The sequence below is a fragment of the Mustela putorius genome, unplaced genomic scaffold (assembly GCF_011764305.1).
Source record: "Mustela putorius furo isolate JIRA1106 unplaced genomic scaffold, ASM1176430v1.1 tig00000407_pilon_pilon_pilon, whole genome shotgun sequence".
In the NCBI taxonomy this organism is placed as follows: Eukaryota; Metazoa; Chordata; class Mammalia; order Carnivora; family Mustelidae; genus Mustela; species Mustela putorius.
Window position 1 is genome coordinate 7,693,794 of NW_025421373.1, and position 22,443 is coordinate 7,716,236.

General features: G+C 44.2%; 1 protein-coding gene across 2 annotated transcripts in view; it reads right to left on the reverse strand.

Moving 5' to 3' along the window:
• Positions 1-1,633: 1,633 nt before the first annotated feature.
• Positions 1,634-22,443, reverse strand: part of ADAMTS12 (ADAM metallopeptidase with thrombospondin type 1 motif 12) — a 290,866-nt gene continuing 270,056 nt past the window's right edge. For both annotated transcript variants that reach the window (XM_004738060.3, XM_004738059.3), the window contains 3 exons: positions 20,109-20,252; positions 13,614-13,767; positions 1,634-5,271 (listed from right to left, as the gene is read on the reverse strand). In XM_004738060.3, coding sequence (XP_004738117.2) covers positions 5,093-5,271; positions 13,614-13,767; positions 20,109-20,252 — 477 coding nt within the window. In that variant the 3' untranslated portion in view covers positions 1,634-5,092. The remainder of the gene's footprint in view (positions 5,272-13,613; positions 13,768-20,108; positions 20,253-22,443) is intronic.

Genomic DNA, 22,443 nt, shown 5'->3' on the forward strand with positions numbered 1-22,443 from the left:
TTGTCCAGAGCTCTTCCCAGTGGAAGAGGGAATGCTGCTATTGGTGGACATTTAATGGCCATGGGTACTTTTAACGGGTTAATGGGTTGACTGATCCATCTCTCCCTCTCTATCTCTCTGACCCCATCCTTCTTGAGCCAGAAACTTGGAGGTATACAGAAGAATAGGAAAACACTTTTCTATCCGCATCCAAAGCATGGTCTCCAGGTCTGCCTCACCTTTAGTAAAGTAATTCACTAGTAATTCAGTAATACTTCAGTAAAGTAATTTAGTAATACTTTAGTAAAGTATTTTGATATGACTTATGTCTGTTCAGTTTGGGTAGAATACTCAGTTGGAGGTGGAGGATTATTCCAAATCCTCAATATGTCATTTTTCTATTTTATTTGCTTTTGGTTTATTGTCCCTGGCTCTAGGATTGGACACCTGAGCCCCCAGGGGCTGATTCAAGACTTTTCTGGAGCGATGGTCACTACTCTTTCTCTCCTGCAACATTAAGATGCTTTTTCAAGGAGATGTGCTTTGAATCCTGATAAACATGTTTTCTTCTTCAGAGGTTCCTGACCCACCTCGTCAGTCCTTTCATGAGTTCTGAATTTTAGGGAGAGCTCAGTTTCACTCAACCCAGAAATGCTGCTACTCAGTCCAGGGTGATCATTGTTTAAGCGCAGTTTTTCAACTTCAAACTATTGACATTTTGAACCAGATAATTCTATTGGGGGTGGGGCTGCCACATGGAATGTTTAGCAACAATCTTGGCCTCTCCTCCCTAGATTCCTATAGCACCCTCTCCCCAACCTCCTACCCCACAAGCTGTCAAAATTAAAAATGTTTCCTAGGGACAAAAATTACTCCTGATTAAGAACTGCTGTTCTAGAGAAAAATAGGGTGAGGGAGCAGACGAGTGTCTCGGGCTTTCTGGCGGGGTTAGTGTAGGTCTCAGGGGGTGGGCAGCATCTGAGCTGAGTTTTGTAGGATAGGAGTTACCTAGTCATCACAGAAATAAGAGTTTTTAACAAGGAGGTGTACATGGCCCTCTGTGAGGTCTTCTTGACCAAAAAATGACTCCTATGACTCCCGTGTATGACTCTGAACCTGCTAGGAACGGCCTGCAGCTGCTTGACTCTTGCCAGGCTCAGTGTTACTCATTCTAGCTGAGTAAATTGCATGTCCTCATGGCCAAATTTGACCTTTGCTGGCCATACTTGCTATGCTATGTACCATTTTGGGAAAAGGATTGGATTTCCAGAGCAAGATTCTCTAGAGGTGGGTTACTTTCTCTTAAATGTTAGGCCTACAGGTTGGATAGATTGAGGAAGTAGGTTCTGCTGGGAGCTGCAAGTCTGATTACACTGAACCTGGCACTGAGAATTCTGTGCATCAGTTCAGATCATCTTATGATGGATCATGTCTGTTGTATAATCATTCACGAGAAGAGACCTACGGTCCACCTCATCTGGGATGTGACTCATCCGGGGACATAATGAGCTCAGGGTGGAAGAGGAAGGAATCTTCATGGAGTGTGGGAGGAAGAAATTGGCATCCTCCTCCTCCAGTTGCTGAATCCCACGTTAACACTGGTGGGTGGTGGGGGTCTCACCACAGGAGTAAATGAATCACATGGAAACATCAATGAGTTTAGCCATTTATTAATGCCACTCAATGGAAGGCTATGATTACAATCAGGTTTTAAGTATTGAGGTCCCCACCAAGTGGGCCTGGCAAAGCAGCACAGCACAGAGATGCAGGGAGAATGGATGGGTTGGGCCATACACATCATACAAGCACTTTGGAGGACAGTCAGAGGAAGAACTGAGCTCTGCCAATGATGTGGGCTTTTTTTTTTTTTTTAATATGACATAATTTAAAATTCTACTACTAATAACAACAGTATCTGAATTAGCCTTACAACAAAACAGGAGTAGCATCAAATATGTTGGCTAAGTTATAGCACCAGGCAGTTCATGTCATGTGGTTTCTCCCCTGAAAGTGAATCGTTGTCACTGAGCACCAGATACTGTCCCCTGGTTTCATCTGAAAGTCAGAGGGAGAAGAGCTGAGACCTGCAGTCTCTGGGGTAGCAATGTGTAGCTCTCAGGGTTTGAAGGAGTTAAGCCAATTGATTGGGAAATGATTGTCTGAAACAATGTAAATCTCCCAAACTGGTTTCAGAAACTTGATGGAAGTTATCCAGAACATTCACTAAACATCTGAAAGCACCACATTGGATTGCTTGCACCAAAAAAGCCATCATACAACAAGTCATTCCCACAAGGAGGCAACTGTAGTATCCACAGAATGATTTCCCTTTCTAGAAAAGTATTCCTTAGTCCCTTGAAATAAATTAACCCACAACTTTTCAGAGAACAGTGAACTCTACCAGGGGAAAGGCAGTGTAAACCAACCTGGCCTCGAGAACCTTGCTATATCAAAGCACCAGACCCTGTGGTGGCCTCTTGGTTCATGGCAGATGGGTGTCCAGTGTGTTTTGCTACACCTCTCACTTGCTTGTTCAAGGTGGGAAGAAGAGAGGACATGTGTTAAGTAAACCAATGATGTTGCTTTTGTGTTGTCCCCCATGAGCACCGAAGAAATGGTAAAGACACTCTCTAGGTTCTTATCTTCAGAGTCTCCCCTCTCTGATTACAAGCATAGGGACCTGTCTGAACCCTGAGGATCCAAAGATGAGTGACTGTCAAGGAAATGACTGTGTCAGATGACTAACAGCAAGGCTATTTCTAGCCTGGAGTCCAGAATGACAGAGGCCACACAACGATCCCAGAGGGCAGCCTCCACACAGGAAGGGAATGTGTGGGATGCATGATGAGGGGCTAATTTCTTGTCTTTGAGAAACTGGAGAAAGGCCTAGAATGGAGATTCTGGGCAGAACCTCCTCACACATCTATCATCTTCACCACATGGGTCATAAATAACATGGCCCATTTTGTATATTGGGGGATATGGCCTAGTTGAGTTTGCTGAGAATCACTAGGGATCCAGGTTTGTTCCTGAGTTTTGAAAGGCTGGTCATATCCAGGTCTCTGATGACATGCATAAGCCTCTGATAGCTAGTACAGTACTGGGTGAAATAACTCGGGCCCGGGGCTGACACTCAGTGCCCCCCCGCCACCGAAAGTCCATACTCCACTCTAGGAACAGTCTTTGCAAACTGCATCGTTAGAAAAAACCAGGTTCTCCCTCACCGTTCACGTCACTAACCATTTAAGCCTCTCCTCTCTAAAACCATCGTGTCACCAGAGACTGTTATCAGCCAGCAGTGTTTGCCTTTAAAGACAGAGAATACAAGAACCTCATCATCGGGAAATAAACTCCCTCACTTCAGGTAAACATGGCTGCTTCTGTCCTGTTTTTCTTCTCTCTTAAGTTCCATCCCAACCTCAGTATTTTATTTTCCACAGGAGTTTACCAGAATAATACACATTAATGGCTTGAAAAAAAAAATAAAAAGCACATCATATTAACAATGTTAAGCTTCTAGTGTCCAAGCAATAGAACTGGCATTGGCCGGCAATACCGTTACATGTTTGACAGACGTGGATGGACTCGTCCACTTGTACATCCATTTGTGTGTTTCTATCAGTTCTGCACCCTTCTAGATATTAGCACCGGTTTTCAATAGCACCATTCTGCTGAACGGATAGGTAATCCACGGGAGCCAGGGGACTCTGTGCTCCGCGGGGAACAGTAAGTGCAGTCTACTTGTGTATGAGCCTCAGCCAAGCTGCTTGTGACCTGAAGGCCCCATCCCCGCCCCCCATCCTCGCTCTCTGTAAATGCCTCCCTTGACAAACCAGGAAAGTTGCCTTGCATTTGAGACCACAGCTGCCTAATCAGTGGTGAGAACATCCAGAACAAGCATTTTCACTTTCATTTCACTTTTTTGGACTCCTCTGACTTGCCTGCTCCCCTAAGGGACAGACCTTCAAAAGTTAACTACTGGGTATACTGGGGTCCTATTTAACCTCGCTTGGAGCTATGTATTTTTTTTTTCTTTCTCAAGACTGAAGTTTGTATTAAGTTCTTGTACTTAATACAGTTTACCTGGTTCTCTGAAATATTTTGATCTTGAGCCCCATTTTCTGTCCTGGGGTAGGCAGGAGTGTCTTGCAACCATGGATTTGACTATGGCAGCAGTTGTACGTGAACCCCCAGTAAGAGAAAGACAGTTGGACCTCTGAGTTGATGACTGAGGCAGGGAACATGCTGGAGAGGAAAAGTCAGATGGGAAGACTCCTCTGCTCTTCCCCAGAGGAAAGGTCTTTGCCAAGAAAGTGATAAGTATAAAGGTCTGTGTTGCTTTTTTACACTGGCAAGAAATTAATTTCTGTTCATTTCCTTTTAAAGAATTTCCATAGAAATTATCTTTGAGTCAGAATGTCTTCCCTATAATTAAGCTAAATCCCTTACCTTTATTAGTTAGAGTCTATAGTTTCTGACCATTTCCTCTTTCCTCTTCTTCTTGTGTCTCCAGGCCATCATGGGAGTCTTAACAGCCCAGATGATGAGTCTACGGGGACTGAGTGATACAGCCAGCACCTTCTCTCCTTGTCCCAGTTGTGTACTGACTAAAGAAAGTTGCCTTCGCCTGGATGAATTAAAGGAATATTCCTGAAAGCTCTTCCATGACATATTAAACAGCATCTTCTTCAAGTAGGGAGGAAACAAAGGAGGATTTCACCAAGGTAAATTAACAAGACTGTTTCCTGGATGCATGTGGTTCTATTTCCAGATACTCCTGAGGCAGTCTGGGAACAACCTGGGGTCTTTGTTTTTACTTTTAAGGGGGAAAAGACATCAGTCACTGACTTACCTAATTTGGCACCTTTCCCAAGAACCTGTCCCAGGAGGTGTCTGAACTTCCTGGATATCTCACCGGCCTATCAGGGAGTAGCAAGCACTGTCATCCCATGCCTTCCGCAAAGCCATTCTGTGGCGAATAAAACACTGGATTTCGTTTTGAACCAAAGTTGAACCCGAAAAACTTCAATGAAGTGGTCCCTGGGGCTAGAACACGGGGGAGTCAGTCAGCAGGCAGCTGTGGTCTGTGGTGGGGGGTGGCTTGCTTCTGGACTTAGAATGCTTTGGGGTTTTTGAGTGACTGTGGCTTTCTTGGCCTTCGGGTGTGGACGACGTGTGTCTGGGAACATGTGAGGCAGCACTGAGCCCTCACAGTGGGTACAGAACATTTCTTCATGGTTTTCAGTGTCTGGCAGAAACTGGTTGATAAGTTGTCCTTGCTACAAAGTAAATCTGTGGAAGGACAGAAAAATAAGAAAAAGAACATAAAAAAAGAAAGATTATCCTTTGTAAGTGAATGAGCACAACTTCTATGAATGGAAGATGTTACAGGTCTACCCAGAAAGGCTTCGTAGTAATTCGTAGTAGTTGACACCCACTGAATGGTGATTATGGAACAGACAAGGTACAAAGTGTTTGTGTTAAACAGAATTATCAGTCACAGTGCTTCACTCCTGTGCAACATAGCTCCATATACGTTCCTACCCTTGCCATGGCGGCCTGGGCAGGGGGGTGAACACTTCATAGCCTGACTTTGGCTTCAGTTTAATACTTGCTTTGGACAATGTGGTATCAGTAGAGATGATCCCTACAGGGCCTTGGGAAGTGCAATGTGGTGAACCTGTCCTGACGAGCTTCTTCTGTCCCCAGGAGAAGGACCTGTTCGTGCAGCTAGTGGACCGTGGAGGATGGGAGACACAGGGAGCAAACCTAGACAGAACCTCCAGCTTGCAGCCAAGGCCAACCAAGGTTAGCCGAACCTTAGCTGACCCACAGATGCTGAGCTAACCACCCATAATTGTAGTTTTAAGGCCCTGGGTTTAGAGGTGTTTGGCTCTGCAGTATTTTCCTGTGATCGTTGAATGCAATGTTTCACAAGCATTGCTTTCCGTAATCTCCCCAGCAGGGCTATCAGGCCAACAGGAGTCTTTCCATTATTACAAATGAAGATGGTGAGCCCTACAGAAGTTAAGGTCCTACACAATGTTTCCCAGCTGGTAAGGGGCATAGCCAGAGCTCAACAGAGACAATGTTGACTCTAGAGCTTATGCTTTTATCAGTCATATCATTCAAAGCACCAGATGATAACCCAGCTAGCTGACTAGCCAGCGGATTCTGAGCAGAGGATACAGATGTATGAAATGTGATCACTGCCCTCCAGAAATGGACCGTGTAGGTGAAAGAACAAAACATATGTAGATAATTCCCACAACAAGCATCCAGCGAGCTACCTAGAGTCTAATCCTTGTTCTACTCTGACAGGTCTAAGCAAGCAAGTCCCTCATTGTTTTTTCTCCCCCTTGGCCCTGATTTCTTTATCCATGAGGTGGGGACTTTCTCAGGGACCACCAGCACACACATTCTGGGAGCGATACTCAGACCGGACTAGTCCACGGACTCTTGAGCTGGAAGGAACTCACTAAGGCCCCGAAGAGCAGATTTTCCTTCTCTAAAGTGAAATTGTTTCAAAGTTTGCCTGAGTGCCTCTCCGAGCTCTGGTTGCCTTGCTTTTTCTTTTTTACAGAAGAGATTTGAATAGTTTTGAAGAAAAACTTTTTTCACAAATTGAAGTAATGTCCTCTTTATCCAAAAACCATGAAGGTATTTTTTCTTCTTTATGTTTGCTTGTTTTGTTTTTCACTCTCAGGTCATGAAGGCAAAAAAGAAAAAAAAGAAAAAAAACTTTTAATCTCCTCAGAGCTCATCATTCCCTTGACACCACCTTGTTTTTCTGTGAAGAAACAAAAACGTATTTGGTTAGCTGTCAGAGTCCTATTTTGTTTGCAGGTTCAAACAGCAGTTGGGATTTGGTAACACACAGTGTTTGTAGAACCCAAAAGGTCTTCACTGTGGATTCTTTTCTTCTTCAGGCCTCTTCTTTAAGCCTATTACAAAATCCAATCGCTCCTAAAATCCACAGGGAAGTTTCTTAGGTGCTCTGCTTCAGAAGGCGTACATGTTTCAGCCAAGGATTCCTACCATGACTTCTGGGCCAGGTATCGTGTGGGTGGCTGTTCAGAGTGAGGTGAGAATTCCTTTTTAGGATGCTGGCTTTGGAGCAGGACCAGCATGGGTGCCTGGTGGCACAGACCTGTTGCAATTTCTTAACCAGCATCTCCTGAAGCCCTTGCGGGTGGTGGCTGGAGGAGAGTCAGGCGGCATAGCTCTCTGCCCCACAACTCCCTGACGTGAGTATGGGAGTGCTCTGGGGCTACTTCAGGAGAGGAAGAAGACAGAGGCAGTGTCAAAAGTCAGCCTGCCTTCCATCTCTTCATGAAGCTTCTTTTGGCCATGCTGGCTCACATGGATCCCTGCTGTTTCAGTCTCCAAACTTGTATTATTATGTAATATTTGCTCAAACATGGTACTACATTCTATCTTGAACTGTTCTGTAAATGGTGGTATGAGCCTTTTCTGCTAAGGCTCTAGTATGATCTCTCGAGGGTGTCTACCATTCTAAAAAAGGCTTCCTAGAGGTTCCCAAAGTTCTTACCTGTTGTGGGCTGAACCGCATCCTCCAAAGTTTAAGTGTCCCCCAAAGTGGCAGTGGCGAATGTGAATGTGACCTTATGTGGAAATGTTTTTCTTTTTCTCTTTTTAAAGATTTTATTTATTTGACAGAAAGAGAGAGAGAGAGAGAGAGAGAGAGAGGCAACACAAGAAGGGGGTGTGGGAGAGGGAGAAGCAGGCTTCCCACTGAGCAAGGAGTCTGATGTGGGGCTCAGTCCCAGGAACCTGGGATCATGATCTGAGCTGAAGACAGATGCTTAACGATTGAGCCACCTAGGGGCCCCACATGGAAACAGTTCTTTGAAGGTATAATAATGATGTAAAATAAGATGAGGTCACAATAGCGTGGGCCCTTATTCCTTAATAATGACTAGTGTCATTATAAGAAGAGGAGGAGAGACCAGCACACACAGTGAAGAGAAAGCCACGGGAAGACCCTGACATCAGAGGGAAGCTGGCCCTGTGCGGACAGAGCGAGAGACTGAAGTGACCCAGCCACATGCCAAGGAGAGCCAGGGACTGTCAGCAACGAAGGGAGGCTAAGACAGAGAGCATGGCCCTATCAAGACTTTGATTTTGAGCTTCTGGCCTCCAGAAGTGTGAAAACACATTTTTGTTGCTTTCAGCTCTGTAGCTCTTGGTAGCTGGGTACGGTAGCCCCGAGACAGTAATGCGCCTCTCCCTATGACAATAATCATAACTGAAATACAACAGATCGTGCACTCACCCCACAGCAGGTCACATACTTCCTCTGTACTATTTCATTTGATCTACCTAGAAATGTACTTATAGGCATGGCTCTTCTTTTAAAAACTGAGGGTTCTGAAAAGTCTTAGTAACTGGCCCCATGCTGCATAGCTGATATGAAGTTGTGACTGGGTTCCGAATGTTGCTTCAGGGAAGGTTCCCAGGATGCCACCAAGGGAATGAAGCTCTTGTACTGGCGATGGGAGATGGGGTGGGAAAGGGGCCACATGGACAGGTCTTCCTTGAACACAACCTCTTCCCTGGCTCCACACAGGCCCCCAGCTGTCAGGTTAGGTGACACGCATGGGACAGACGGAGGCTCAACCATGCCTTGTGTTCTTGCCTAATCTTGCCTGAACCATGAAAGAAGGAAGCCTGCTTTTCAATGGTCCTCAGAGTCGTGGGAGCATGCTGGGTCCTGGGCTCTCCTGCTTGAGAGTGGGGTACTCGAAGGAAGAACGGATGTGGTGGCCTAAATGGGGAGCCTGTGTTCCAGGCCCATGTTGAGCAGCTCATTTAGACAATGACATGAGCCCAACATCGTGGCATGGCTTGACTGCACAGTTCTCTTTCTTATTATAAAACAATGAAGGCTTGTTGTGTTCATCAGCACACTGGATCCCAGCCGAAGCACACACAATGCTTGTAATTAGGGGCAACTTGGAGAGGAGATCCTAATTTGGCTCTGCCTGTTCAATAGAAACCAAGCTTGGAAATTTAAAGGGACAGTTAAAAGCTTGTTTCTTTGTGGTCAGCTGTGTCTAGGCTGAAAGGATAATGTTTTGCCCACAAAAGAAAGTTGAAAAACAATTTCAATATTGCTGACAAATACAGTTTCTGTAAGAGTTTGGGTTCTTTGAGGCTAAGAGCTGTATTTTACTTATTTCTGGAGTCTCAGTTTTTTTTTTTTTTTTTTAAAGATTTTATTTACTTGACAGAGAAATCTCAAGTAGGACAAGTAGGCAGAGAGGCAGGCAGAGAGAGAGAGAGAGAGAGGGAAGCAGGCCCCCCACCGAGCAGAGAGCCCGATGCGGGACTCGATCCCAGGACCCTGAGATCATGACCTGAGCAGAAGGCAGCGGCTTAACCCACTGAGCCACCCAGGCGCCCCTGTAGCCTCAGTTTTTAAGCACTTGTCTAGGACGTATCTTGTGATCCTTTATATTTGCTGAATAAATGAAAACATGAAATCCTATTCATCTGAAAGAATATTCCAGAATAGAAAGTTTGCTGACTCAAATGTTCATTTGTACCAACTCGGGGTCTATGTACTGTCCTTATTACTTTCTTTATTCTTTTTCTTGCCTTCTCTACCCCTTATTCCTTAAATTTAAAACAAAACAAAAAAACAACAACCAACCTAGGAATAGTGGTGTATATGAGTTTTGCTTTTGTTTTTTAATCATTATGAATGTAATGCCTAGAATATAGTAAATATTTCTGGATAAATTAAAAAATATCTTAACCTACTTAGGGTTTTACTATGTACTCTCTACTATGGAAATGGTAGTTCTGATTTAGAATTTAAATCATTAACAACTTAGATGGCATGTAAAGGAAATAAAATGGCCTGGAGGAAAGCAAACTTTACGTGGAATTCATATCTGATATTATAAGATGGACACAGGGCATATGTTTATTGTGCTGGCTGGCTGGCTGACAAGATTCCAGGCACTAAATGCCTTACTTTCAAAGCATTTTAGAGGACATTGGGGTAAGAGTGGGTGGTGGGTTTTTAAAATCAAGGAATTTCTTGATGCTACTCTTCATGTTGTTTCTATATGAGTAAGCATGGCTCGGCCTTCAAGAGAAGCTCGTAATTAACTTTTGTTGCCCTGATAATTGTTGATGAGTGGAATTCATTGCTATTTATATCTGTTGCCAGCCAGCTGTTAGTCATCATCTTCTCAGTGTGAGATTTCAAGAGAAGTCATACCAAGTATGCATTTAACCTGGTTCTGATTATTGAAGATTGCACTGTCCAGCAATCAAACAGTTAAAGACCATCTACTTAGGGTGCCTGGGTGGCTCAGTTGGTTGGGTGACTGCCTTCCTCTCAGGCCATGACCTTGGAGTCCCAGGATCGAGTCCCTCATCAGACTCCCTGCTTGGCAGGGAGTGTGCTTCTCTCTCTGACCCTCCCCCTTCTCATGCTCTTTCTCATTCTTTCTCTCTCTCTCAAATAAATAAAATCTTGAAAAAAAAAATCTACGTAGAATTTAAAAATAAGAGCCCATAACACTGGACGTGGTCAATGAGGCCTATATTGCGGCTTCAATTTTGTAAAAATCAACACAACACTGATGGGTTCTAGAACCTTAACATTTTAAAAACATGGTACAATAGAAGGTTATGAGATGACATAAAAGGAAGAGGTTCTCAAATTTGCCCTTTGGCTTCTCAAACATTCATGTGCGCAAATCACCTGGGAATCTTGTTTAAATGCAGATTCTGATTCAGCAGGTCTGCAGTGAGGCCTGAGCTCCTGCACATCTAACAAGCTCCCAGGTGAGGCCAAGGCAGCCAGTCCACAGACCACATTTTGAGTAGTAAGAATCTGGAAAACTAAAACTTAGTTACACCTCTGAAAATAAACCCTAGCACTTTTCTTAAGAGTTTCAAGTAAGGTCCATGATAGCCATCCTCAAATGTAATTTGTTCGGAAAGTAACTGCACATGATAATCACTTCCACAACATTTTCTCCCTCAGTGTATTCAGAATTTCCAGCTCAAAACCCCCTCGTGGTCTTCCCATCTGTGTAGGAAACCAATCACAAGGCACTCCTACCTAAATGATTCATGGGCCTATCAACAAACACATCCCAAACAGAACTCATTTCTTTTCTTCATTCCCAAACCCACTCTGGGCATAGGACGACCAATGAATGGTAGCTTCCTTTATTCAGTGGCCCACGTTGGAAATCTGGGCTCATCCTCTCTCATCTTCCCCCTAGAACAGAGTCCTGCCACATCTCTCCGTCCATTGGCTCTTGAATCTACTTCCTTCTCTCCACCTGCATGTCTACCACATCAGCTTATATCACATCTGTCTCTGGTGTGGGGGACAGCTGTGTCTACAGAGTAGTCTTCCTTGTCTACCTTTCAGTGGCATCCAGCATGATGTTCTCATCTCCATACCCTTGTCTAGAATATTCCAGTGCCCCTTTGCCCCTTCTGCCCTGAAGATAAAGTCCAAACTCATTGGCATGTTTCCTAAGCTCCAGCTTTCCCCTTCAGTCCTACCTTTTCTAACTTCCCTTGACCTTCAGAGAGCTCGAGTTAGGCTTCTGCGCCATGACCTTGTATTCTTCCTGCTTACTGCAGAAACCGAAAGTCTCTCCAGGAACCTCCTGCCTGACCCGTCTCCTCATCCTTCACTTCCTCCACAGGCCTTCCCTGCTCTCCCCAGTTTGCAGTCAATGCCTTTCCAAGAACTCTTGTAACATCCTTACTTCCCTTCTCAGTGTTGCTGGGTTGCGGCTTTGTTTCTTGACTGACATTATGTTAACATGGAGTTGGTCAGGGTCTAGCAAATATGTGCTGAGGAAGAGCACGATTTGCCAACAAGCAACCTCTAGGGAAAATCTTCTCGGGTACGAACTCTAATGGTGGTCTCTGTGGAATACCCACCCCCTCAGTCCTTGGAAGGAGGCAAGAAATAGATTCACAGACCGCAGCCTTCACTACCTCTCATCCTGAAGAATCTTCAGAACACGACTACCACTGGGGACCACCAACATGATGGTTTTCAAGAGTTTTTCTCTGAGGTGCTGCTGTCTAGTAGTCAGCTCTTGAACGAGGGGCAGAGTAAATTCAGCCTGACCCTCTAAATCCTGATCTCAGGACTACATCTAAAAGAGGCATTCTCTACTTTATAATGGATGTTAACTATCAAAAAAATCCTCTCTCCCTACCTAAAAACCTTCTCTCTAGGTTTTTAATTTAATTTAAAAAACCCTCACATATCAGTGAAGCCCCAGACACCAATGGAATAGACATTAGAATTCATGCTCGGACCTATTCAGAAAACTGTTAGTCTATTGAAATGAAGTAAGGTGCCCGAGGGAGGTAATCGAACTGGTTTGTTGATGGAATTTTTTCTTTTCAAACCCACTCAATACCTGCTATTTAAAATCTTCACAATACCTCTACAAGGCCTGTGTTATTATTCTCCTTAGAGCCAAAAGGAAACAGGCTTTGAGCATTACATAACTTGCCAAGGTCACAGAGATAGAAAGGGGCTGCTAGGGGACCCCCACCCATTGCTGTCTGATTCCAACACTGGATTCCTTCCAACCCCGAGAGAGCAAGGCCTGTGAAGAGAAGGCGACCTGGCCTGAGACTCCGGCTCTGCCATCAGCCCTCCATGTATTCACGAACAGGCCTCTTAATCTTTCCAGGTTGGAGTTCAACACACTTAACATGACGAAGGTGACCACAGGTCATTCAACCTGGGAAGCTTTCTGAAAGTGGAGGTTGGATGTAGCAGATGACACGGATGCTCCCCTGCTCAGGTCTCCCTCCTCAGATTTGTTGGTCCACTTTCATGTGTCACCCCCGACCCCCTTCCCCAGTGCCAGCATCCCTGTTCTTCAGCTGCTAACACCCAGAGACGCTGGCTCTTTTGGAGGAGTGCCCGCAGTGTCTGCTGGAGCTCATTTGTCTCTCCATGTGGAGAGCTTTTAACCTGCGAATTCCCTTCCCCTGGGGTGGCCCTTGGCCTGTGGCTGAAAAGTGTGGGAGCGTGAAAGTCCAGCTCCAGGACCTCAGGAGCAGACGGCTCTGACGCACAACTTACCCCCCGGAGCTCTCCCGTGGGACCAGGCTGAAGCAGCGGCCAGGCTGTGATTTCTCCCTCTTCTGTCCTGCTGCCCCTACTCCCCTCAGGGTCTCCCTCAGGAGCTTTTCCGAAATGGATCCCTTGCACCGAATCTGCACCTCAGAGCTGTTTCTGTGGCACCTGAGCTAAGCCGGCGGTGCGGCATTGACAGGGAGGGCCGCTCAGCCCCTGACTGGTTTCCTGAGAAGGACGGGCACGTATCTCAGACTTTTCTGACAAAGCAGAAGAGATTCTCATCTGTGCAGGATGACATCAATCTGAGTGCGCTCCGAGGCAGGAAAACATAGGAGATAACCCCTCAAGGAGTTAGAGTCAAACCTCACCAAAGTGATAGCTTGCTTTGAGTGGAGCTGGCTGGCCTCTTCAGCATGAAGATTCCTGGCACCAAAGGGGACTAAAACCATCCACAATGAATTCACACGGGACACCTTATTTATGAAAAGCTCTCACCCCGCCCAGCAGTCATCCATTCACCCACCGTCACGCTTCTTGCAGGCCTCTTGGCCACATTTTCGGAATTCTGGAGGTTTGGGCTCGTGATCACACAGGCATTGGTCTTCAGTCGTATTGTCCTCTGAGGAGACACAATGGACGGTCCTCTTCTGAAAGCCACCCCCACAGGAAGCGGTGCACTGAAAGAGAGGGGCATGCAGAGAGTCACAAGTCTTCCCCACGGCACGACAGGATTGCTAACGCCACTGTGCTCAAGCAGGGGAAAGTCTCCATGACCAGGAATTGTCTCGAAGGAGTCAGGGCATAAAGCACTAGTCATCTGGAAATGTGAATTGAGGAGGAGTCTACACTACTGACTGTGGACTGAATTCGGCTTAATTTACTATGGGGTTCCCTGAAGAATGTAGACAAAGGTGGAACAGCAGGAAAAAATAGAACAAAATTTCGTGTCTAGGTCCTGGTGCCTCAGAAATCCAGGTTCTCTGCACTCATTTTGACTTGGGGCTGGGGATCAGATGTGAGGAAAGAGAAATGAGAGAGGAAAACCATGGAGGGTTGGAGAGAGAACGTGGAATGGGCCCAGCTTGATCTTGTTGTGGCCTCAGGCCACACAGGCAAGAGGGCACCACAATGTCGTGAAGCAGCTGTCCATAAGCCGAAGGGAGTTCTCTGGCCTGCAAAAGTGGCCTGTGATTTCTGGGGCTGTGAGAACCTTTGTCTGTACTTAGCACATATACTCTTAAAAAAAAAAAAAAAGTCTTTTTATTGTGTATATCTGCAGAACATAAAATCCACTTTTTTAACTGTTTTTTAGTACAGTACCCAGTGCCTTAAGAGTGCATTCTCACTGTTGTGCAATCATCACCTTTATCCATCTCTAGAACTTTCTCATCTTTCCAAATTGAAACACTGTTTCCATTAAATAAGAATTCCTCCATCTCCCAGCCCCAGTCTTAACCCCTGGCAACCACCATTCTATTTTTTGTATCTATGAATTTGACCTTATTTGACACTTAGACCTCATCTAAGTGGGATCATATGATATTTGTTCTTTGGTCCTTGCTGATTTCAATTAGTGTAAAGTCTCCAAGATTCCTGTATATTATAGCAAGTGCCAGAATTTCATTTAAGGTGGAATGATATTCCATTGTCTGTTTATACCACACTTTGTTTACCCATTCATCAATCAATGGATACTTGGGTTGCTTCCACATTTTGGCTATTGTGGACCCCAGATACTCTAATGATTAGCATCTATTTCGTGTTTTATTACTTTTAGCCTTTTCTTTCTTTTATAATCAAAACCTCCAAGAGGGCAGAAACCAGTAAGAAACAACTACTGAGCTCTGCAACAGAGGCCAGTGGGAAGAACAAGGGAAGTTAATCAGCCAGAATCTGGCAAAGAGTCCTGGACCAGGATGCCAGAGATGGGCTTTTCCACTTACTTTACATTGTCCTGGATCATTTACTCAACTTCTCACTTTCTTTCTCTGTAAAATAATGCTGTTAGATAAAGTAAATGACTTCCTTTCCTGCTTTCTTCTCCTAAGGGTCTGATGGAGCCAGGCTGGGCTGGTTCTGGGTGCTGAAGTGCTCTAGGCCCTCTTGGGCAGAACAGATGAAGATGGAAGAACTAATTCCAAGCCAAGCACAAAAATAAGCAGAGAGGTCACTGTCTATGCATTTATTACTCAAAGAAAATGACTTGTGAGTAAAGAAGATGCATGAATTTATGTTGTACTTTATTGGAGGATTAAGCAGGAACCATGGTGGCTAATTTGGGTTTTGTTAATGGTAGTAATACTGTGAGTTTGGGGGTTTAGAGAGAAGCTACACCTCTCTCCATACTCAGTTCCGCTTCTTTTGGAACCAGCAACAATAGGGAATCTTGGTGTAGAACTGAGCATCCCAAAATAAGGATGGGGCTAACGCTGATTAGCTGAACTCCATGCCAGTCTCATTCAGTCCTGGATGCCTATTCAATCAGAGCCCCAGGTTTCTCTTCAGCTTAAACTGGCCTGTTGGGAAATGTTGATTCCCAGGGTTCAGCAGGTGACTAGCAAAGATTCACCTGTGAGAAGCTATAAATCTCTGGTTCACTACCACTCAGCCAACATGGATGGCATGGAGATCTATGAAGAGGAGGAACCACTAGAGGTCTTAAAACTAATGTAAGCATCTTTACTGAATAATTTTCTTGCACTCACTACTAATGCATGGTAGGCCCAGTTCTAAGTGCACAGGAGATATCCTTGAGTTCAGTCATGGTAACAACCATGGAAAGTCAGATTTGTTTGCTACTTCTGCTGGTGTAGAAACACCCTCCTCTCTCCTGACTTTTCTTTGTCTTGTAGCATTTAATGGGCATGGAGACTCATGTCTTCCTAATCTGAAAATTTTCTTCTACTATTTCTTTCATCACCTCATTTCTATCCCATCTCTATTCTCCCTTTTTGGAATATTATTTTGATATTGTATCTCCTGGTCTGATCCTCTACTTTTCTTATCTTTCATATTTTCTGTTTGGGCTTGTTCTCCTTTTCTTGAGAGATTTCTCCACATTATTTTCCCAATCCTTCTACTTACTTTTTTTACTTTTGTTATTCTAAAAAATTTTAAGTTTTTCTTATATTCTCTGAATAGTCTTTTTATATAGCTGTACTAGGAAGCTAGGTCATGGATGTCATCTCTTGTTTCTCTGAAAAGATATAGTTTGTTGGTGGGGGAGAGGAGTTTGATGTTTCTTTCAAGGTTTCTGTTCCTTGGGGTTTCTTTTGTTCTGTTTGTTATTTTGTCTTTGGTGTGATAGAATTTTTTCAATGTCCAGTAATCCTAGGCTATTGACTTACGATGAGGTACCTGTGAGCTGACTAGAAGTTTCATGGGTGGCAGCACTTACTGAAAGGTAGCTTTATATGAAGTGATCGGGAAGAGATCTATGTTGTGTGGGGTTTTTTTTTTCTCTCGAGGCTAACTCTGTCCCCTGCCTTTGTGGAGCTCTATCAAGGAAAGGAGGACAGTATGTACTGTGTATATTTTCACTTAATCAATGGTGAGAGAAGTTCTTTTGTCCTCACCAATCATGACTGATTCCAAGGTCTATCATGGTTTACTTCTCCAGCAAGAAGACTTCTATGCTGTGGTCAGGAAAGATCTTAAGAGCCAAATGTCTCTCTTTACAAACTTTCAACCAACTCTCATCCCCCAACCCCCAACCCCCTCCCATGTCCCCCCCAACAGCTGCCTCAGAGAAAATCTCTGCTATGGACAGTTCTTGGCTTTCTCTACCATGCTAAGTCAACTTTAAGTTTGGCTATCTGCTTCTAGCTTCCAAAATTTTATTGACTCCTACGATATTGTGTCCTGTTCTCTTGTCTTTGTGGATTTGTGGCACTTTTAATTTTCACCTCTTCTATTTAATGCAGTTTGGGGAACAGAGGCAAATGTATATGTTCAACCCATCTGCATGTGTTACTTGCACTCTAACAATTGGCCTTTTTCACTTAATTATAGGAACTGGAGGTCAAGAGCAATCCCAAAGGCTGGTTTGGTAGGTGCTGGCCACCCTTCAAGTCCCCTCATCTTTGACATGCACAACTGATGACTTTCTGAACCATGGCTCTTCCAGGGAAACTTTAACTCACGTCCACTTCCAGGACGCAGTTACCTCTAACTCACTCTAAAGAAATTTTGAACTTCTGTTGTTAGTAAGTTTTACAACTCAGAAATATGAGTCTACCTCATTCTTAAAAGGGATGAACTATAACAAATTAATAGACTGACCAGTTCTATCAGAGGATATTACGTTATTTTTAGGAATTGCTATTACAAACACTATGGCAATGAACATCTTTATCGTCAGCTAGGATTATGTTTGATGGTATATTTGTGGGAAAAATTGTTATAGGTAGAACTGTTGGGTGAGTTTATGTATTTTAAGTTTTTCCATGATTTTAATGCTTTCTGCTCTAACTCCAGAAGATGATTATAATTGAAAATATGTGCTGGAAATTGAAGAACAACAACCATACAAAATCTCATTTTGCAACCTGGATGCTACCTGAGTGCCAAAATGAGAAGCAGACTGCATTCTTATAGCAAAGTGGGCTGTTTTTGACAATTTCATCTTCTCAGTGAATTCCCTAAGAGCAGGATATGCTTCACACATCATTACTGTAACATTTGCTGGGCTATCATTATCTTTCCTGCCAGAAAGAATATTGGTCAGCTTTCCTTTACAATGAAGAACGAGGTACTAGAGCCTCAGGGAATTGACAGACTTACACATGTCCATCTGTAGTTGTTAATCTACTGTGGGATTTTGTATTCCTGAAGGGGGCCCAAATTTTTAACATGTTCATGATAGTTTATGTTACATCAATTATCTTCTAAGGATCACATGGATTTGTTATCCATGGTTCCAGGATATATTTTTTTAAAGGTTTTATTTATTTATTTGAGAGAGAGAGAGAGAGAGAGTACTACTCGGGGGATGGTCTGATGGAGAAGCAGACTCCCTGCTGAGGGGGGAGCCTGACATAGGGTTCAATCCTCAGACTCTGGGATCACGACCTGAGCCAAAGGCAGAGGCTTAACCAACTGAGCCCTCCAGGCACTTCCCAGGGTATTTTTGAGGAGCCTAATCTGCAACATGCATTTATTCACTAGGTATTATCTTCTCAGGTTCTGAAATCAATGATGGATGAAGAAATTCAGTTTTAGAGTAACTGAATTTCTAGTGAAAAGAGAAATGAAGTAATTTTCTGAGGGAGATACTGTGAGATGCCGAAATATAAAGTGATTAAATTACATTTACATGAAAAAATTACAATTGCACGTGACACCAGTGTCTCTTTCGGTCATTCATCAGGAAGCAGCATTAGATGCCAGTAGAAATAGGGAATTCACAGAAGGTACTACGTGCGCTGGCTATCTAATGAAGTGGCTGACATCATTCTTCTTTGCCTCCTGGGCATTTTTTTAAGCTATGAAAATAATAAACAGTGCATTTAAAAAATATTTTTGCAGGGTAAATGATTCATGTGCAATGTCCCTTTAGCAATAATGAATCATCTTGTTCTTCCTGGCTTTGAGTGGGTGATATCCAGAGACCAGCACAACCTTGAGTTGGATGTACCAGCAGAAGCCTTTTCCAAGACCACATGCCAGCAAGTGAACTGATCATGGGCATGCAGGAGCCACCACAGCGTTCTGAACAATGCCGATCAATAAGGATATAGCAGCTGCAAAATATCTGAGGTCATTATGTGCAGCAAAATACTATGATGGCCTGTGTCAGAATAATCAAAATACACAAGAACAAGGCACTTTAAAAATATTAATGGTTGAGGGATTTGTATATCAGATCCTCATGGCTCCCCGTCTTCCAGCCGTTGGCCTTTGATCCGTCCCCACTGAGGTGGTAACCAGCTTCATGAAAGCACAGCCCAACCCACTGGCCTGCACCTCCCATGTCCATGCTGTGTGCATCTCACCTCCCGACTCTGGGCTTTTCTTGTTGAGACATGAGACATGGTGGGGTCTTCCCATTGCCCACACGTGAATAACCCAGGATGACAGGGGATATTAGTCATCTGAGAGGACACTTTTTACCCACAATCCCCAGAGATAGGAGCCAATAGGGTCATCTCCTCCCTTCCTGCCCCCAGACAAACTACCCTAAGAGGCAGTAGTTCACACAGGTTTTAGAAGACCTTCTTTTAAGAGCAACCAGTTGTCCCTGACCCCGAACAGCAGTCATTTAAGACAAGAGGTCAGTCTGGTAACGTACCACCTTATATTCAATTCCCCTCCTTTCCTGTCTCCTTCCTCTTTCCTATCACCTCCACTTCCTTGACGTGGTATCAGATTTGGCCTTAAGACTGTATTTTCTAGAGAATCCAGGATATGACCCATCAGATTGATGGCAGAAACTGTCTATGGTAGAATTTTCTTCATTTTCAGTGTCACGGATACAGTTATTTACATAACAACTAAACTTTGTGACAACAATAAATCTTTTCCCTATTTGCAGTTTAATTTTTTGTTTGTCTCTCCATCCAACAGGCTGGCTATCTGGCAAGCTGATCTGTGGTTTGACAAGATCTGAAACTCACAAAATCAGGCTAAGCCTCAAGCTGCAGGGTGTATCCACTCTTGATTGCTTCAGGACAAGCCCCAGGATCCAAGGTGCTGGGACCCAAAACTGTCTTTCCTTAGGCTTTCTGCCTCTGGGATAATATTGGTATTTGATCTGTTGTCTTCTGACAGTATTTGAACCTTTCTCTTCTGAGTTCATGACATAAACACTGGCCACACATCAGCTAAGGATGAACTTCTAGAAGATTTAGAGGTATTAATGGCAGAAGAGTACCAGAACTAAAATGCACAGAAACCCTCTATAAACCAGTGGAGATGCTGAACATTGACAATGAATATATCTTACCTTTGAAATCAAAACAAAACAATGATATTTTTTAAAAGACTAAAATAAATAGAAGGGAATGTAATTGACTCTTACCAGGTCCCAGTTCCCAGCGACCCAGTGACAACAAGGGTGGCTGTTGCAGGGGGCAGTGGGTGTGGGCCTTTTCTTCCAGTCACAGAGACCTCCTGGGCAAGTCACTGCTCTCTCCTGAACTCCGCCTCCACAGGACCTGGAACACTGATGTAAAACAGGGACAAGTTTAGGTAAAAAATCCCAGAGTGACCTTTTCAGTGATAAGGGAAGACCTTTTTATTATCATTTTTGTTGTCTACAGTGCCAATAAGAATATTAGTGTCTATATTAGAATCTGTGCAGGTTCCTTATAACGACTACATAACAGTGATGAATCAAAAATTAAAGAGAAAGAAGGAAATTAATAAAGGACATTCTGAGGATCTGAAGAGGAGAAAAAATAATCAGAAGATGCCACATAGTTCAATGTAACATAGAACTGGAGGTCACACAGAAGGAATTCTGGTTAAAAACCTGAATGAGTGGTCCTTCCAGAATGGACATTATGTTATCTGCATTCTGCCTTCTGGAACAAGTATCTAGAAACCAAACTGTAAAATGTAGATGTCTTTATTATGATTAGCTCCAACAGTGCAAACAGGGAGCACACATTTGCAATACAGTGTTGTTCATCTCCTCTTGAAATGGGATTGAGTCCTCCTTTCCCACTACAAAATGTTTTAGAATTAAATGGGTCCATGGCTTTGAATAGGGGCCTGGAGAGGTTTGGCCTGGGGTCTGATCCACCAACTGTCATGCTTGCAAAAGTAAATTTGAGATGACAAGCTGGATTCCTAAAGGGAGACAACTCCAAAACGTGTCAGATTTTTGCTCACTAATATAATTACATAAGATCATATTCTCACTTTCCTACGGCTTCTAGGAGGAAATTACATTATCCACCAAGAAGCTTTGAAAAGTACTTTGAAAAATCTTAATTATGCTATGGTAACAACAACAGCAACCACAAAGCAATTTATGGCTGGCCACATCTTGCCCATTACGTTCAGGCACGACGTGAGCGGTGGTGTTCTAGAAAACGCAATCATGCAATCAATGCTTTCTGCTCAATAAAAGAACTGATCTATTACTTTCACGATAGTCCAACTTCGAGGGTCAACATGCTTTTCCCCCATTTATTCTATAGGAGGAGAGAAGAGAAGGGATTTCCCATTTCAGATGGGAGAGATGGGGAGGGTTGGGGACCAAACCTTCCATGTGCTCTGGAAAGGAAGGCGGTAAACCACAAGTGTAGGATGCAGAGTTAGCATCAAAGCTTACAGAAGAATGTCCCCCCTCCCTAAAGACACTTCCTGTCTACATGCCAAGCAGCCATGTTGCCTCCTGAGGCTCTGGGTCAATACCTGTGATTTCTGGGACAGCACTCACCACTGTCCCTTCTTTCTCCTTACCGGCTCAGTTCTAGAATCTGTGTAGCTTCCTCACAACCTGCACATGGGCATATACCTACAGGTGTGCATATATTCAGAGCCATCTGGCCATGTCATGTCCCAAGAAAGGAGGTGAAGAAAGTATATGCTGGGGCTTCTCCAAGTGTGGTCTCTGGACCAGCAACTGTAGCATCTTCTGGGTACTTGCTAGAAATGCAGAATTGAGGCCCCACCCTGGACCTCCAAATTGGACACTCCGGGGGTGGGGTCCAGCCATCTGTGTGTTGACAAACCCTCCGGGTGATTCTGAAGTGTGCTAAAGTGTGAGAAGCTCTCCTGCAGAGACATCCCCATAGCAGAAAGGCTTCTTCCGTGCTGGTCGTCTGGGCCGTCGGACATGTCCAAGGGGGCCCACAGTATTCTCAGGATGGCAGACTGTGAGTGCGTACAGACAAAGCAGCCTCATGCGTAGTCAGGGCAAAGCACAAGGGTGCCCAGACCTTCAAAAGCTCCAGAGGAACACTCAAAATGATTTTTGCATTTTCCATCTCCCTCAGAGGGAAGTCTTTCAATTGTGTGGCTGGCTTGAATGAGTACTAATTCTGAAAGGAGGGTGGCGGAAGCCCTTGAGGGAACAGCTCCTGACTGGGGCTCCCAGGATGCATCTTCTTCATAATCAGAGGGCAGATCTGATTTCTCTTTAAAAACCTGCAGATGCACTTCTCTCACAAGGCCCCTCTGCAAATCCCTGGATTCTGAAAGCTGTCACCAGGTTCATCATACGTGGAGAGCTTGGAGGTCCACAGCATGAGAGGAGCAGGCATTTTATGTGCTCTAGAACTAAGCCGGTAAGGAGGAGAAAGAAGGGACAGTGGTGGCTGCTGTCCTGGAAATCACAGGTATTGGCCCAGAGCCTCAGGAATCAACATGGTTGCTTGATATGTAGACTGGAAGTGACTTTGGGA